General features: G+C 35.9%; 1 protein-coding gene across 1 annotated transcript in view; it reads right to left on the bottom strand.

Annotated features, from left to right (window-relative positions):
- Positions 1-7,790: 7,790 nt before the first annotated feature.
- Positions 7,791-17,652, bottom strand: part of CHIC1 (cysteine rich hydrophobic domain 1) — a 72,267-nt gene continuing 62,405 nt past the window's right edge. The window contains exons 4-6 of the mRNA XM_047097822.1: positions 13,166-13,222; positions 12,851-12,910; positions 7,791-11,283 (exon numbers count right to left, since the gene is read on the bottom strand). Of these exons, the coding sequence (XP_046953778.1) occupies positions 11,233-11,283; positions 12,851-12,910; positions 13,166-13,222 (168 nt within the window). The 3' untranslated portion in view covers positions 7,791-11,232. The remainder of the gene's footprint in view (positions 11,284-12,850; positions 12,911-13,165; positions 13,223-17,652) is intronic.

Raw genomic sequence — 17,652 nt, forward strand, 5'->3', positions numbered from 1 at the left:
AGACAGAGCATGAACAGGGGAGGAGAGAGAAAGAGGGAGACACAGAATCTGAAACAGGCTCCAGGCTCTGAGCTGTCAGCACAGAACCCGACACGGGGCTCAAACTCATGGACTGCGAAATCATGACCTGAGCCAAAGTCGGACGCTTAACCGACTGAGCCACCCAGGTGTCCCTACATAGATTTTTTTAAGTACAGTACTATAAATGTATTTTCCTTATGATTTTAATAACATCTCTAGTTTACCTTATTGTAAGAATATGGAATATAATACATGTAACCTACAAAATAAGTGTAATAACTATTTATGCTATCAGTAGGGCTTTCAGTCAACAGTAGGCTACTAGTAAAGCTTTTAGGGAGTCAAATTTATACATGGATTTTTGACTGCATGGGGGATTGGTGCCCCTAACCCCTGTGTTGTTCAAGGGTCAACTGTATTCCAGAATGTTTTCTCAGATAAGAGAAATGAGAGGTGGCAGGGACCACACACATAATGGGTGTACAAAGATTACCAAAAGAACTTGAGGCGTGACCCTAAGTAAAAAGAACTGAGAAAGGGCCCACTACTTCTAACTTGGCAGTTTTGAATGATCAATATTTTTAACATAAGCAGTAGTAGACAATCCTGGTGAAAGAATCTGATTAATTTATTTCCCTCCCAGAAGGCATAGATTATGAAATTATTCTTCCCTAGAAACAAAAATACTGTGATTTGATAGCTTCCCAGCCCTTTCACATTACCTTACTTAATCTTAATTCTGTTAGGTGTAATTATTTGTTTTACCAAAGAAACAAAGGCTAAAAGAGTTAAGCTACTTTCTCAAGATTGTCTACAGGAAAATAGAAGGCAGGAAAGTATAAAGCCAGGTTTACAATAAATGTAATATAAATCCAGTGCTTCTTTCCCTGAATCATGACTGCCTTTACAGAATTGGTAAATCAGGTAAGAGGCAGCCATTTTAGGAGAGTGAAAAATAACCATGTAAGGACACAGAATATGGCAAATAATATGTGAGGAAGGGTCTCTTTCATAAAGTCAAATTTAAAAAGCCATCAAGGGGGGTGCCTGGGTGGCGCAGTCGGTTAAGCGTCCGACTTCAGCCAGGTCACGATCTCGCGGTCCGTGAGTTCGAGCCCCGCGTCAGGCTCTGGGCTGATGGCTCAGAGCCTGGAGCCTGTTTCTGATTCTGTGTCTCCCTCTCTCTCTGCCCCTCCCCCGTTCATGCTCTGTCTCTCTCTGTCCCAAAAATAAATAAACGTTGAAAAAAAAATTTAAAAAAAAAAATAAAAAGCCATCAAGGGAAGTAGTATATCTGATTGCTGAAATATAGGAAGATGGGTATAATTACAGACAGCCACAAATCATATTTGCTGGTGTTTTTTTACTGAGCTATCAGAGCTCTATAAATCATAGAATATGAGAGCCAGGGGTTTTCAAGGGATCAGGCCTTTAACACTGACTTGTAGGGACAGATCTGCAGGGCTGAGGATGCTGTCCCACATGCCCTTAAGTGGAAGAGCAAAGACCCTCTGTTCTACTCTTAGCTGCTGGGGATGCCAGTTTGATCCTTCCAATTTTCACAGTACTGCACCTCAATTAGCACCTCTAAGTATTGTGTCTATATTAATTCTTGCTCTTAATTTTCCCCATCTATTCAGAGGAAGACAGAAATACTGTTTATGGGTGTCACATCTCCCATGCCTCTCTTAAAGCAATTTTGCAATATACGTCAAGAGCTATAAAGACTTCATATGCCTTCACCTAATAATTTATAGGAATCTTTCTGAAGGAAATTACCAGATTCAAGTGAAGATTTATGTATAAAAATGCTCATGAAGTCATTATTTATAATAGCAAAACACTGAAAACAAACTAAATACAAACAATGGGACGTTATGGCATATGCAACCATCGTACTTTTATATAAACATAATTTAGTTTCAAAGATTATGTATTGATATGGGAAAATATGAAACTGTAAAAGTAGCACATGGCATACAATGTAATTAAAATTTTTCTTTTTAAAAATCCACTAAACATACACATAAAAATGTTATGTAGTAATATTTAAAACATGTTAAAAAAGTTGTGGATGATGGGGTTATGGGAAACTTTTATTTTCTTCTTCATGCTTCTTTTACTTTCTAGTGGAAGACAATATTTTTATAATAAAGAAAAAATATCTTAATGGCCATATTTTTTATCCATCAGACCATAATACAGGTCCCATTAAAGCAAAACCTGAGTTAGTTTTGGTTGCAGAATCTAAACATATTGAGTCTCTAACCTATTTTTCTAAAATGTTTTATTTTAGTATAGTTAGCACAAAATGTTACATTCGTTTCAGGTGTACAACATACCGATTCAACTTTTTTATATGTTATACTGTGCTTAGCATAAGTGTACCTACCATCTGTCATCATACAACACTATCACAATATTGACTATCTTCCCCATGTTGTGCCTTTTACTCTAGTGACTTGTTCATTCCATTACTGGAAGCCTATATCTCACATTCCCCTTCACCCATTTTTCCCAATTCCCTAAACCCCTTCCCTCTGGTAACCATCAGTTTGTTCTCTGTATTTATAGCTCTGATTCTTTTTGTTATTCATTTTTTTTTAGATTCCACATAGGAATGAAATAATATTAATCTATTTTTTGAGTATTCTTTTACAGAAGGGAAAAAACAGCCTAATTTTGAAATAAGTCTAAATTTTCTTTTAGATTAATATCATCTTGGTTCAACATAGCATAAAAAAGAGAAACAATCAGTAATCCTATCTAAATAACAAAACATAGGATAGGTTTTATGGATTCCTACCTAGAGGTTTTATCATGGTAGTGTCACCTTGGGCAGTATCACCTTTGGGAAATAAGGTAGGCACTGCTTTGGGTGCTTGACCAGACCTTCATTGAAAAGCTTTTGAGCAAAAATTAGTTCTGAAATAATGTGTGTTGAGGGTACTTGTTGGGATGAGTACTGGGTGTTGTATGGAAACCAATCTGACAATTATATTAAAAAAACTTATTCAAAAAAATAAAATAAAATAATGTGTGTGTCCTCCCTGCTTGTGGCTGTGTTTCACTAAGGGGTCTTTGATGCCCCTATTCCATTTGGAAGCCTGACTAGATTTATAACCACTATCCATTTATCATACACTGATCTTCAAAGGCATAACAATTTGAAATACATCATTGTTATAAAATCATCTCATGGAAACTTACAATGTCAGAATTAAATGAGGCTTTAGAGATTGTCTAGCTCAGGAATCATGAAATCAGCCAGCCATTTGTAAGAAAACAGCTCCCCTCCACCAAAAAACACAAAACAAAAATATAACCCTACTCTCCATCCCCTCCCTACCAATTTTTAGAAAGAATATATGTAGCTATCATGGTCAGTATTTTTTCCTCAATTTTGAAAGAGACATGGAATATTTTGCTTTCTTTTTAACTATACCATAAGAACACAACCTGAGTTTCAGGGAGACAAGAGAAAACAGTAATGACCATGGTAAAACAAAAAGTAAATACTCCTTCCAAAAAGGGCAGGTTGCTGCTACTCAGTGCTAGCTAATTGTTCACATGTGAAATTTCTCAAAAGAAGTCAGAAATCTGGATTTCTATGTGACGTCTCTTAATTTTAAGTACTGGCAACTAATTCAAAATGTGTGAAAAAATTCTGCAAGTCAAAAAAACATATCTGTCAGAGGACTGACTACATTTTAGTTTGCAACCTTGATCTAACAACTGACCTTGGGGATGATGGATAAAATCAAACTCACTGAGTGTCCTGATTTCTGCTAGAGGTCACTCAGATGACAGAAAAGGGATCACGACTCCGATTTATGGTAATTACAACTGGAGAATTCTAGTATCCCCCAGAGAATTTCCTACATTTAGGTAGGTAAATATCCCACGTGTTAAATATTATTTAATGACATGTGTGGCTTCTGCCTTCAATAATAGAAAATGTAATGTGAAAGTATTTCCCATAGAGTGCATCCTACACCACACCCAAGAAATTATCAATAAGTATAGATTTTTGCTCCATTCATAAAGTTTGAAAAAAGAATTTTAAGTATATTTATTTAGAGAGAGAGCGAGCGAGTGAGCAGGGGAAGAGCAGAGACAGAATCCCAAGCAAGTTCCACGCTGCAGCATAAAGCCCAATGTGGGGCTCCAACCTGAGCCACCCAGGCGCCCCCCCCCCCAAAAAAAGAACTTTAAAACAAAACATGAAACTTCCCTGTAGGTTTAAGTGTGTCATCTCTACTTTAACGTTTTAAAATTTAAAGTCTTTTAAAAAATATTCAGTATAATTATCAAAGATGATGGGAAACATTAAGTTTTTCTTGTTATGTTACATTTTGCTGCTTTGCTGAATTTGCAAAAGTTTGGGATAGTTTAAAAAAATCTAATGTTGCATGATAGCTTGAGTAGTAACTCAAGTAGAAGATAACACTTGAATTTTGTATAACAATCTGATGACAAGAGGAGTCAAAATTTTTGCCAAGTACCGACATATGTCAACATTTCTTACACTAAAAATTATGCTTAGTAAGGTGGAATACCACTTCACTTTACTTTTAATTTTGTAGTTCACAGCTAGGCATGCAAGGTAGTTTAGAAATGAATTCCTACTTAGCTAAATACCAAGCTCTGGGCACAATAAAGGCCCCCAAAGCCAATAGATAGCATGAAGTACTTACAGGGTCAGACATAACACTAGCAAATGCAGGAAGAGGCAATATGCAAAATACAATTTTTAAAAGGAAGCCTTAAGTAAGGCTTTTAAAAAGAAGCCTTAGAATGGTGAAAACAGGGAAGAGTAGGAAGAAAGGAAGGATGCACCAAAGAACACACAATTCATTAACATAGATTTGCGCTTTATTGTAATTTTGCATCCTGAGATAATAAAATTTTATATCTGACAAGTGAACAGAAGCAGCAGTGAAAGTTTCAGAGAGGCAGGTGTCCTTCATTTTGGCACAGCTGTATGTATATAGGTTGAGTTCTTTCAGGGGAGTCACTCTCAAACTTGGAAGAAAAATAAATTCATTCCACAGGCTATGTAACAATACAAGATGCACAAATGTTCTTGGTTTGAATGGACATATCCACTTGTATTCTTTTCTGATAAAGCTGTCTCCATAGGAATCCTCTGCCAAAAAGAAATCTTAGGCTTTTCAAATAGATGTTTTGGATCAATGCTCACCTTCCAGCTACCAGAATTTCCTGTTTTTGCAGCTGAGATTCATATTTGTATGTGGTTAATCCAAGGAGGGTGAACTAGCTTGTAGATTATATAATTTCAAACATCTGTAATTTGTTCAAAGTTCAGGCATTAAAACAATTTTACACTATTTGCTTATTAGAAAAAAGGAAAAATTAAGAAAATTAAGCCAAGATAAAAGCAAACAAATAAGCAGGAATAAAAGGGACATTTGAGAAATTATTGCCTAAACTCATAATGTTGAGTTTATATACAGAACTACTTTGAGACTCAGAAGTTGATATTTACTCCAATGCTAGAACATATTATAACACTTTCCACATTTGCAATCCAAATAAATTAGCTCAGTTATCATCCTGAAACAGAAGAAAACAGAAGGCAGATTCTAACTTGAAATTATGTAGCTCAATCTAGCCAACACACACACACACACACACACACACACACACACACAGTCTAGAATTTCATTATTTAGGGACTGGGTAGTAACCTGGTGGAGAGGGCCAAATAATCTTAGTTCCTTTATAAAAGTGGCTTCCAATATTTTTACCATAGGGATCCCTTTATTATTCCTCCCCCATGTTTTCAAGTATTTTATTTACTAAACTGCATGTAACAATAGGCTTTTTCATTCTTTTACTAATCAAAACAATTGTCATTCACAACTTCTGATTAGTGTGGGATAACCAGTAGTATGTTAGGCAGGATTGAAAAAATATAAACAAAACGCATGGAAATTCAATGACTTAGTTGGCTTGTGCAGCAGAAATATTATAGATAAATGTATGATTCCTGGTATACTTTTTGAAATATAAAAAAGGTTCAAGGATGTCCCCACTGCTATCTTTATCTTTCCCAAGTTGGGAACCATTGGTTTACATCCACTTGCTTTTCCTCCCTAAGTCAAGAATTAATTAACACAACACAATTACTCGTGTTAACATATAGGGGATTAATAACAAAATTTACTACTGATAAAATAGATTAACTGCAACACTCGTTCTGTAGGGTTTGACTGAGAAAGAAAACATAACAACATAGATTTAAAGGAATGTGTTTAGAAATTACAAAATTATGATATTCAGTATATCTTTCAGTCAACTTCAAAAGCACATTAATATATGAAAAAAAATCCTCAATTCCCCTGTGAGGTAGGTCCAGATTATTGTCCCCACTTCCACAATGAGGACATGAGGTACAGAGGAATTAAGCAGCAGAGCTAAGAATTAAACCAGAATGATTTGGGTTTGAATTCCATACTACTTTTCTTTCCATCTAACATCAATTTGTTCCAATAAATCTTTTTGAGGATGTGGAAATTGGTAAGACACTGAAGCAAATATTGGACAGGATGTGAAACTTTTCACATCATTGTCAAAATATGTCCTCCCATATCTCCATTATTGTCACAGTTATAATTCTTGCCTGGATACCAAATGCATAATCAGATTCCACATATGCAAAGCTCACAGACCTTAGTCCTCGGTTCCTAGGGAAACTACACTTATTTTTATCACCATAGAGGGGCTGAGGTCTAGCAGGTATCAGTTCTTTGAGTCTGTGTGACATGAACACACATGAGCTGGGAGCCAGTTGGCAAATCAAACATTTATTGTGTGCAAGGCACTGTGAGAATTGCCACCAAGGGTAGTAGTTCTGAGAAAAATCATTCTGAGATTCTGTAGAATAAAATTTTCCTAAGGATTCCTAGAATCACAGAATGTTAGGTCATCTCCAATTTTCTGTCCAGCTCTAAGTTCAACCCCATGACTTTATAAAGAGACTGACATGTAATTTAAGTGAATTGTCCAAAGCCCATAATAGATAATTTCCTCATATAGTATGAATCTGATGAAGTCCACATATAATGGAATATATTCTCATGTTGCCATCATCAACATGAAAAGCCTGGCTCAGAATCACAAAAGAGAAATTTGGGGCAAGATAAGGATATACATATCCCCTTTTTCAGTCTCCATATTACATGAACAAGTATTATTAACAAAATATATTCCTTTTCGGTGGAAAATTTCCCAATAGTTCATCATTTAAAGGAACCTGAACAATTTGACAATTGTTGCAAAATGAATTTTTTTAAAGCAGAATTTTATAGGCATAAGAGGACTTAGCTTTGATGAATTTGGGCATCTTATAATCCAATTAGCAAAAAGTATTTCCATATGTGAAACTACTCCAGTTAAATGAGTGTATATAATTTCTACATCCCCCTAGGTCAACATAGTTCATTCTAATGAAGTATTGTTTGGGGTATTATGTTCAAGTAGTGAGGTTTGATTTTTTTAAGTGGTAGTTTATTTGTAAACAAAATTAAAATGCTAATAATTTTTTTTTTCAACGTTTATTTATTTTTGGGACAGAGAGAGACAGAGCATGAACGGGGGAGGGGCAGAGAGAGAGGGAGACACAGAATCAGAAACAGGCTCCAGGCTCTGAGCCATCAGCCCAGAGCCCGACACGGGGCTCGAACTCACAGACCGCGAGATCGTGACCTGGCTGAAGTCGGACGCTTAACCGACTGCGCCACCCAGGCGCCCCGCTAATAATTTTTAAAAGCTCTCATACACTTGGAAAAACCTTATTTGTTCTATGCCTTACAAATGTTATGTAATGTCAGTCAAATTATGAAAAAATAAGAATTTCATTAAAAATGGCAGAGTGCTAAATGCTAACACAGATTAACTGATCAGACATTAGTGTTTATAGATCATAATATAAATAGTATGTATATTAAATACTTAAGGGGGTTTTTGTAGGGCTTCAAAGACCATTGTTTTTTCAGAACCATGTTGAATTACATATTTACTAACATTAGAATTATACCAGTTTTGTAAGTGATTGATAGTCCTGTAATATTTTAATACTAACATAATATGATTAGGGGAAAACAAAGAAACATGCTTTAAATAATAAATAGAAGAAATATAATATGCTAGTGAAATATTCTAATACTTGAAAAGGATGGTTTTAAATCTAATGATCTACCAATTCATTCATTCTGGTTCCTTCAACATAAAATGTTATCTTTGTTCAAAAAAGACAAGGCACTTCTCCGTCTGCTTCTAATGTTCAACTACAATGGTGTCTTTCCTAAATTAATAGAGTGGGTAGGAAGGAACAGAGAGTAGCTGAAAAAGGTTAGGGCTTAATTTCATTTTCTACATAATTTAGTTGTTTAAAGGGGCATTGGGATGGAGATGCATAACAGAAGTCAAAGAAGCAATGGTTTTAGCTTACAACTTCAAAGCATTGCAAGATTTATATACTTTGGCAACTAGATGTTATTTTCTCTGGAAACTACCACAGCAGGTTTCATTAAAGAATATCATGTAACAAAGAAATTCCCAATTACTTTATTCAACCTAAAAACAGCTTTCACAAAAATATTCTGCTAACTTGACAGAAATATCCAAGTATGCTCTATCCTGAGGATAAAAGAAAAAAAAGGTCAATGGGGGAGTAATTAATGACCACGTTGTGCTTTGCCATTTCATCATTCACTGCTGCCAATTTCATTGAAAAGAAAACACCCTCCACCAAAGCACTCCAAAATCCCCAACTACTAATCAGCCTGCTTCATAGGAAAATAGTTTGGAAAAGCAGTCATATAAGAAAGAAGAAAGAAAATTGTGTATTTTCTGAGTAGTTCAAGAAGATAAGATGAGTCAACCAGCATAATGAACAATAAAATAATACATTTAAAAGCAACTAGAGGAGGTATTAAAAAAAAGTTTACAAATGCTGGGAAATGATTTTTTATGACAAATGTTACTGTAACTCAAGTTATATTCTGTCACCTCCAGATGCACTCAATTTCTGTCTCAATATTTGTTTCATGGAAACAGTTCACCACTTCGTGCTGTTCTTTGAGCAAAACCAAGTGTGATTTATACATGGCAGAAAAGTCGCTATGACCATCACATGGCCAGATTCTAAGTATACAGAAAAAAATAAGATTTTAAGGATTGACACTTAAAATTATTCTATCATTGGTAATTAGAAATGTTGTATTCTGGAAATCAATTTGGTATTACACAATCACAGTTTGAAGCATAAACCTGATAATATTAGCTGGAGCATAAACCACAGATACAATTTTTCCCTGACCTTAGCTATAAAACAAGACATTTGGTATGCATTTTTAGAGGTTTCCACCTTGTCTATAAAAATACATATTTAATTTTGCAGCAGACAGACAAATGATATTTACAGGCACACATATTAAAAGTTAAAGATTCTGGATGGCTTGGTGGCATGGGGGTAATGGGGTTCTACAGAGGGAGGTGGAAAAGTGTGCAAACAATTACAGTCATAGATCAAACAGTGTTGCTTTTTCCCCTCTTCTTTTATTGGTCCAGGACCGTGGATTTCAAATTAGGCATAAATTTTAAAAATGGCTTTAAAGACTTGACCTTTTATGAAGAAATGACTGTTCTCTTCACTGGGATAAACGTTTGTCCAAAAAGTTTTACTAAAACTAGTGAGATGACAAATAGGATATTATTCAGTCTCAGATACTTTTAATTTCTTTTTAGCAATAGGAATTACAAATAATGCCTATATACAGGCATACATTTGCAGTTGAATTAACACAATATAAAGCTTTAATTATGTTAAAAATTCAAATTAAGTGTGGTATTCTCACTCATCTTACTTGGGAGGAGAAAGAGAAATATGTACATGTCAGTGAAAAGGCTACATGTGTGGTGAATTTATAAACTAAAATACTTTTTGTATAAGTACTTGTCTTTCCTCATTAATAATATCTAAATGTTTAAAAAAGATCATCAAAAATATAAAGAATATTTTATCAATTATGAATCAGCCACTATGTATTCTTTAAGTACAGCTTCTCAATTACCTCTCCCTCTTTCCCAAAGCAGAATATCAGAACTCCAAAAAGGGATTAGCAGTGGCTTTCATGAAGATCTAGACACCTCCCAAGATATCTGAAATCTTGAAATACTCCTTAAAGATAACTGTGTGTATTTTCAAAAGGGGGAAAGGATACATAACAGGAAATAAGTACAGCGAGGCTGTGAAATGTGTTGGTTGGATATCAAATGAATTTTTTGGGGGGTGGGAGTGGAGGACAAAATGGATATTATTAAATTAAATGGAAAAAGTAAGGTTCTTGGTTTCAGGTGCAATGCAGAATATCTCAGACAACTTCAATTTTAATCCACTCATTAGAAAGGGCAATCCTGCCCTACACCTGAAATTTTAACAAACTCATGGCTCTGCCATAAAACATGTTAACAGTCTATACATTCAAAAGGATGCTTGCAAACTTCATTCATATTAAAATCTATGCAGATTTGTTGGCAATACAGTAAGAGTAATATTACATTCTGTAAACCATGGCATATCACATTTTGTTATGCAAAGAGACAATATTTACAAGTCTTTTAAGAGTTAAATATTTTATCCACTAACATAAGTGATAATTTAGCAAAGTGCAGGACAAAACCAGTGCTATTAATCGCATGTCCTTTAAAAGCAAGTAAGAGTAAAACCATTTCTAAAAGCTACCGAAAGCTTATTTACTTATGTCCAGTAAGGGATTACAGAGCATTAAATAGCCTAGAAAAATGATGCATATTTAAGAAACAGTGAGTATGAAAATTATAAGGCAGCATGCTCAGAACAAATTTTTTTTTTTTTGAAACACCGGCACTGATGTTTTTTATCTTTAGTGGCAACTATATATATACATATAAGTCTCTGTGTATTTATTTAAAAATTGAAAGTGCAAAACACAAGCCTCATTTAACAACAACAAAAAAAGATGTGCAAATTTTCTTCTAAAACCAACATAAATAAAAGAGTAAGGAGAATATTCTAAAGAATAAGAATAAGAAATAAAGAATAAGTTGAACAGAGCAAAGGAGACCATCTTCATTCCAAAATCATCTACAAGGCACTAAGGGTAGGAAATGACAAGTAACACAGAAGTGACTGAATAAAATTCCTCAGTCAGGTCGGAATATGGGATATTTTGGTAAGAATTCTATTAGTATAACCTGTAAAATAAAAACAAACAAGAATATATTGATAAAATAATTTGCATTTACTATAACATATATAACCCAGAAAGTCTATAATCATTTTTCACAGGACTGTGTTTTGGTCCTCTAGTATAAAGTAAGTTAAATATATAAAACAGTTATAAAAAGGATTTACTACAAGTTATCATTAGAGTGGCAATTAAATTAAACTGGCAAACATAACTACTTATTGTAGCTAACAGTTTCTATGACTTAATTTACAATAATTATTTGTTTAACTGCAGAAACGCAAACCCTCTTACATTATTATGTCCTTCTTCACCTCCTACCCTCTTTTTTTTAACAAAGTAGAAGAGGTTAAAACTGTTATATAGATTGGAAAAAATACCTTTTCTATATATTATATGTACATATTTTCAGTTAAAGCAACTGATATTGGTTCCTACTATCTTTTATAAGTTGTTTATAAAAAATAATGAAATATCCAAATGGATTGATTAAAATATTTTAATTAAAGGTTGAAAATACAGTAATAAAAACCTAAGATATTTATAAACTTGTATAAATGTATATGTTAAATTTATATTTAATATTTTACTTATAAATTTAATGTATAAATTTGTAATATTTTATATAAGGTTTTTGCCTATAGTGGATTTGAGATTTGTGGTCAGTCATTTGCACATTTTTTTCCCTAAGCTATTCAAAGCGGAGAAAGATAATGTAATAATCGTTATTTATGAAACAGAAATGGAACGTTTATGTATTAAATACAGACTACATGTCAGCAACTTGAAGCTTAGATAAATTTCATATTCTTTTGAGTGTTAATGATGTTGTAGTTGTCACTTTGGCTACATGTGAATTTGTGTTTTGTGATTAAGACTGCATAGCTTTCATTAAAAAAAATAGAACCTATAATTTCTTTGTTAAAAATTAAATGTCAGCTTAGAAAAAAAGCCAGGAACATGAATCCAGAATTCAGAACTCAATTCCTACTTTATGCAAGTTTTGACAAGATAACATTTAGAAATATGTTGTTCAACAGCAGCTGTGTCCATCATCATGTGATGGTCTGCACTTATATTAAAAGAAAATTAAGGCTGTGCAATGTTTTCACTGGAGCATACAAACTGAAATTTTTCTAAGATCTGAGTAATTCCCAGGTTTCAAGATATTTTATGTTGCCTACAGATCTAAAGAAGATGGAAGGAAACCTCCATGTTTCAACTGACAAAAGCTCAGGCTGAGGAGAAAAAGGTAGAAAGAAGAACTGACAAATGATAAGCATAGTGAAATGTAACATTTAGAATGGAATCCAGGGGCGCCTGGGTGGCTCTGTTGGTTAAGTGTCTGACTTCGTTTGGCTCAGGTCATGATCTCAAGGTTCATGAGCTCGAGCCCTGAGTCCAGGTCTGTGTTGACAGCTCAGAGCCTGGAACCTGCTTTGGATTCGGTCTCCCTCTCATTCTGCCCCTCCCTGGCTCATGCGCATGCTCTATCTCTCAAAAATAAATAAAGACATTTAAAAAATTTAGAATGGAATCCAAAAGAAAGTAAATAAAAACAACTTCATACTTACATACTCCATCATATTGCTAGTTTCGCATTTCCTTTTAGTCAACTTCCAGTGCAAAGCAAGCTAAGAAAGTACAGTTTGTTAAGAATTTCTATATCAATTTATATTACCTATAACATTTGAATAAATCACTGAAAACCATCCAGGTATAAGCATAAGATATATAACATAGCATTTAAAAATAACTTGTAAAGAATATATATTAAAATTGAATATTAATTCTCTAATTCATTCTTTTGTGGCCTGAAAAATCCCATTTTTTTCAACTTAATAATGCAAATATATAAATGGGGCACTTATTTGTTTAAACTTTCTTACCTTGTGATATAATCTGTTATTTTCCCATTCTAATAACTTCTGAATTGATCTTCTGGTCTAAGAGAAAGAATGAAGACTTTGTTACAAGATGAACTAAAGAACTTTGTAAACTATGTGTATCTGTATTTTTCTGCTTGTTTGTAAAATCCCATTATTTTCTCCTTTTGTTTTCTATTGGAATCAGAAAAAAAGCAAAGTAACAGAAACTTCCAAAAGAGGAGTAATATTTTGAGCAATTATTATACTGTTATTATGAGGTCTCTCTCTTTCCCCACCTCTTCACACACCCACATCCGTGTATATGGATTTTTAATATATGCTTTTCAAAATGAAATATGTACAAATTGTTCTGTGTGGTGAGTCCATTCACTGGACTATTGTGAAATCATTACCAATGTTGCTAGCAGTCCATTTATGGACCTAATCTTGACTTTCATATACCTTTTTATAGGGTTACTTTTTCAATATACATGTAATATACCAAACTAATCTGAGTCTTTACAGAGTTTTCCTATCAGAGCTCCTAGCACAATGCCTGGGATACAGTAGTCACTAGAGGTCTACAAGTTGAATAAAGCAAGTCAACATATATCAGAATTTCCATTGAAAAGAACATATTAAAAACAGCCAGTCAGGGGTTGCCTGGGTGGCTCAGTTGGTTAAGCATCTGACTCTTGGTTTCAGCTCAGGTCATGATCTCATGGTTCATGGGTTCAAGCCCTGTGTTAAGTTCCATGCTGATGGTGCAGAGCCTGCTTGGGATTCTCCCTCTCTCCCTCTTTCTCTGCCCCTCCCCTGCTCATGCTCTATTTCTCTCAAAATTAATTAATTAATTAATTTTAAAAATAAAACAAAAAGGAGCCAGTCAGAAAACTTGTACATAGAGGAAAAAATATGAATGAGAAGTAGCACTGTCCTAAACAAGGGGACAGAGGCTGAATTTCTCTATTTGGAGTTGTATGTATTTTGTAGAGAGGAAGAAAAGTTTACAAAACCTTCAAGATAATTAAAATAGAACAATATTACACATTTCAACTATATTATTTTTATTATTTTTTTTAACGTTTATTTATTATTGAGAGACAGAGAGACAGAGCATGAGCATGGGAGGGGCAGAGAGAGGGGGAGACACAGAATCTGAAGCAGGCTCCAGATGTCTGAGCTGTCAGCACAGATCCTGACGCAGGGCTTGAACCCACAAACCATGAGATCATGACCCGAGCCAAAGTTGGACGCTTAACCGACTGAGCCACCGAGGCGCCCCCACATTTTCAACTCTTAATTGGAAGACTTTTATTAGGTTTCTGACAAAAAGGCACTGTTAAAATTTAAAATTACTTCCTAAAATTAAATGATTTACAAACCAGTATCTGAAATGATTTCCAAAGCACCAACACATAAGAAACTTCTATTCATTCAACTATGTAGGTTAAAAGTCAATGGCAATTGTATTCAGCTAATTCACAGTGGGTCAGATCAGCAACAATGCCAGCTAGAGTATACCTTGGAGCTACTATACTTGATAGAATCTCTGTAAACAAAATCAGATGGGTAACAAATAAAGAGATTGAATTAGTAATTATAAATCTTTCCACAAAGAAAAATCCAGGCCCAGATGGTTTTAATGATGAATTCTACCAAACAGTCATAGAGGAAATAATACCATGAACATAAACAAAAAATTCTCAACAAAATACTAGCAAACTGAATCTAACAACATATGAAAAAGATTATATATCATAACCAAGTGGAATTTATTTCAGGAACATAAAAATAAATTGGTGCAATACATTGTATTAGTAGAATAAAGGACAAAAATGACATCATCATCTTCATAGATTTAGAAAAAGCATTGGACAAAATACAATATTCATTCATGATAAAAATCCTAAAAAACCCTAGGAATTAATGTGAACTTCCTCAACCTGATAAAGAGCATCTACAAAAAACTACAGTTAATATACTTAATGGAGAGAAGACTCTTTTCCTCTTGAGATCAGAAAAAGACAAGAATGTCTCCTCCCACTAGTTTTATTCAACGTTGTACTAGAAGGTATAGACAAAAATAAGAGGTGGTGGTGGGAAGATGGTGGCCTAGGAGGACGCTGGGCTCACCATGTCCTGCTGACCAGTTAGATTCCACCCACACCTGCCTAAATAACCCAGAAAACCACCAGAAGACTAGCAGAATGGATTCTTCAGAGCCAAGCATAGACGAGAGGCCCACAGAAGAGGGTAGGAAGGGTGGAGAGGAGGTGCGCGCTACACGGACCGGCAGGAGGGAGCCGGGGCGGAGGGGCAGCCCGCCGGCCAAGCAGAGCCCCCGAGTCTGGCTTGCAAAAGTGGAGGGGCCGGACGGAGTGTGTTCTGACAGCAAGTGGGACTTAACATCTGGAAGGTTATAAGTTAACAGCTCTGCTCGGAGAACGGGAGGGCTGGAAGACAACGGGAGGGAGAGTTGTTGAGCCCCGGACAACAGAGCGCAGCTTGGTGGGGAACAAAGGCGCTCACAAGTGCCATCTCCCTCGCCCATCCCCCAGCCAAAATCCCAAAGGGAACCAGTTCCTGCCAGGGAACTTGCTTGCACCACGCAAACACCCAACGCTGTGCTTCTGCGGATCCATCCCTCCAGTGGCGGGTCTGACTCCCTCCCGGTGCCGCAGGGCCCCTCCTGAAGCAGATCACCAAAGGAAAAGTGAACTGAGCCTGCCCTTCCCTCCCCTGTGCACCTTGCCGAGCCACCACAGCTAATACGCCAGATCCCCAGCACCACAAGCCTGGCAGTGTGCAAGTAGCCCAGACGGGCCACGCCACCCCACAGTGAATCCCGCCCCTAGGAGAGGGGAAGAGAAGGCACACACCAGTCTGACTGTGGCCCCAGTGGTGGGCTGGGGGCAGACATCAGGTCTGACTGCGGCCCCGCCCACCAACGCAAGTTATTCAAGACAGCACAGGGGAAGTGCCCCGCAGTTCCTCATCACTCCAGGGCCTACCCAAAAGGATGAAATGGAAGAATTCCCCTCAAAAGAATCTCCAGGAAATAACGACAGCTAATGAACTGATCAAAAAGGATTTAAACAATATAACAGAAAGTGAATTTAGAATAATAGTCATAAAATTAATCGCTGGGCTTGAAAACAGTATAGAGGACAGCAGAGAATCTCTTGCTACAGAGATCAAGGGACTAAGGAACAGTCAGGAGGAGGTAAAAAATGTTATAAATGAGCTGCAGAATAAAATGGAGACAACCACAGCACGGATTAAAGAGGCAGAGGAGAGAATAGGTGAACTGGAAGATAAAATTATGGAAAAAGAGGAAGCTGAGAAAAAGAGAGATAAAAAAATCCAGGAGTATGAGGGGAAAATTAGAGAACTAAGCGATGCACTAAAGAGAAATAATCTACGCATAATTGGTATTCCAGAGGAGGAAGAGAGAAGGAAAGGTGCTGAAGGTGTACTTGAAGAAATAATAGCTGAGAACTTCCCTGAACTGGGGAAGGAAAAAGGCATTGAAATCCAAGAGGCACAGAGAACTCCCTTCAGACGTAACTTGAATTGATCTTCTGCACGACATATCAGTGAAAATGGCAAAATACAAGGATAAAGATAAAATTCTGAAAGCAGCAAGGGATAAACGTGCTCTAACATATAAAGGGAGACCGATCAGACGCATGACGGATCTCTCTACTGAAACTTGGCAGGCCAGAAAGAATTGGCACGAGATTTTCAGTGTGCTAGACAGAAAAAATATGCAGCCGAGAATCCTTTATCCAGCAAGTCTGTCATTTAGAATAGAAGGAGAGATAAAGGTCTTCCCAAACAAAAACTGAAGGAATTCGTCAGCACTAAACCAGCCCTACAAGAGATCCTAAGGGGGATCCTGTGAGACAAAGTACCAGAGACATCACTACAAGCATGAAACCTACAGACATCACAATAACTCTAAACTCATATCTTTCTATAATAACACTGAATGTAAATGGTCTAAATGCGCCAACCAAAAGACATAGGGTATCAGAATGGATAAAAAAACAAGGCCCATCTATTTGCTGTCTACAAGAGACTCATTTTAGACCTGAGGACACCTTCAGATTGAAAGTGAGGGGATGGAGAACAATTTATCATGCTACTGGAAGCCAAAAGAAAGCTGGAGCAGCCATATTTATATCAGACAAACTTGACTTTAAATTAAAGGGTGTAAGAAGAGATGAAGAAGGGCATTATGTAATAATCACAGGGTCTATCCATCAGGAAGAGCTAACAATTATAAATGTCTATGCACCAAATACGGGAGCCCCCAAATATATAAAACAATTACTCACAAACATAAGCAACCTTATTGACAACAATGTGGTAATTGCAGGGGACTTTAACATCCCACTTACAGAAATGGATAGATCATCTAGACCCATGGTCAATAAAGAAACAAGGGCCCTGAATGATACATTGGATTAGATGGACTTGGCAGATATATTTAGAACTCTGCA

The sequence above is a fragment of the Lynx rufus genome, unplaced genomic scaffold, assembly GCF_022079265.1.
Source record: "Lynx rufus isolate CCGP_SWC_20201006 ecotype Redwood Valley unplaced genomic scaffold, mLynRuf1.p SCAF_42, whole genome shotgun sequence".
Taxonomy (NCBI): Eukaryota; Metazoa; Chordata; class Mammalia; order Carnivora; family Felidae; genus Lynx; species Lynx rufus.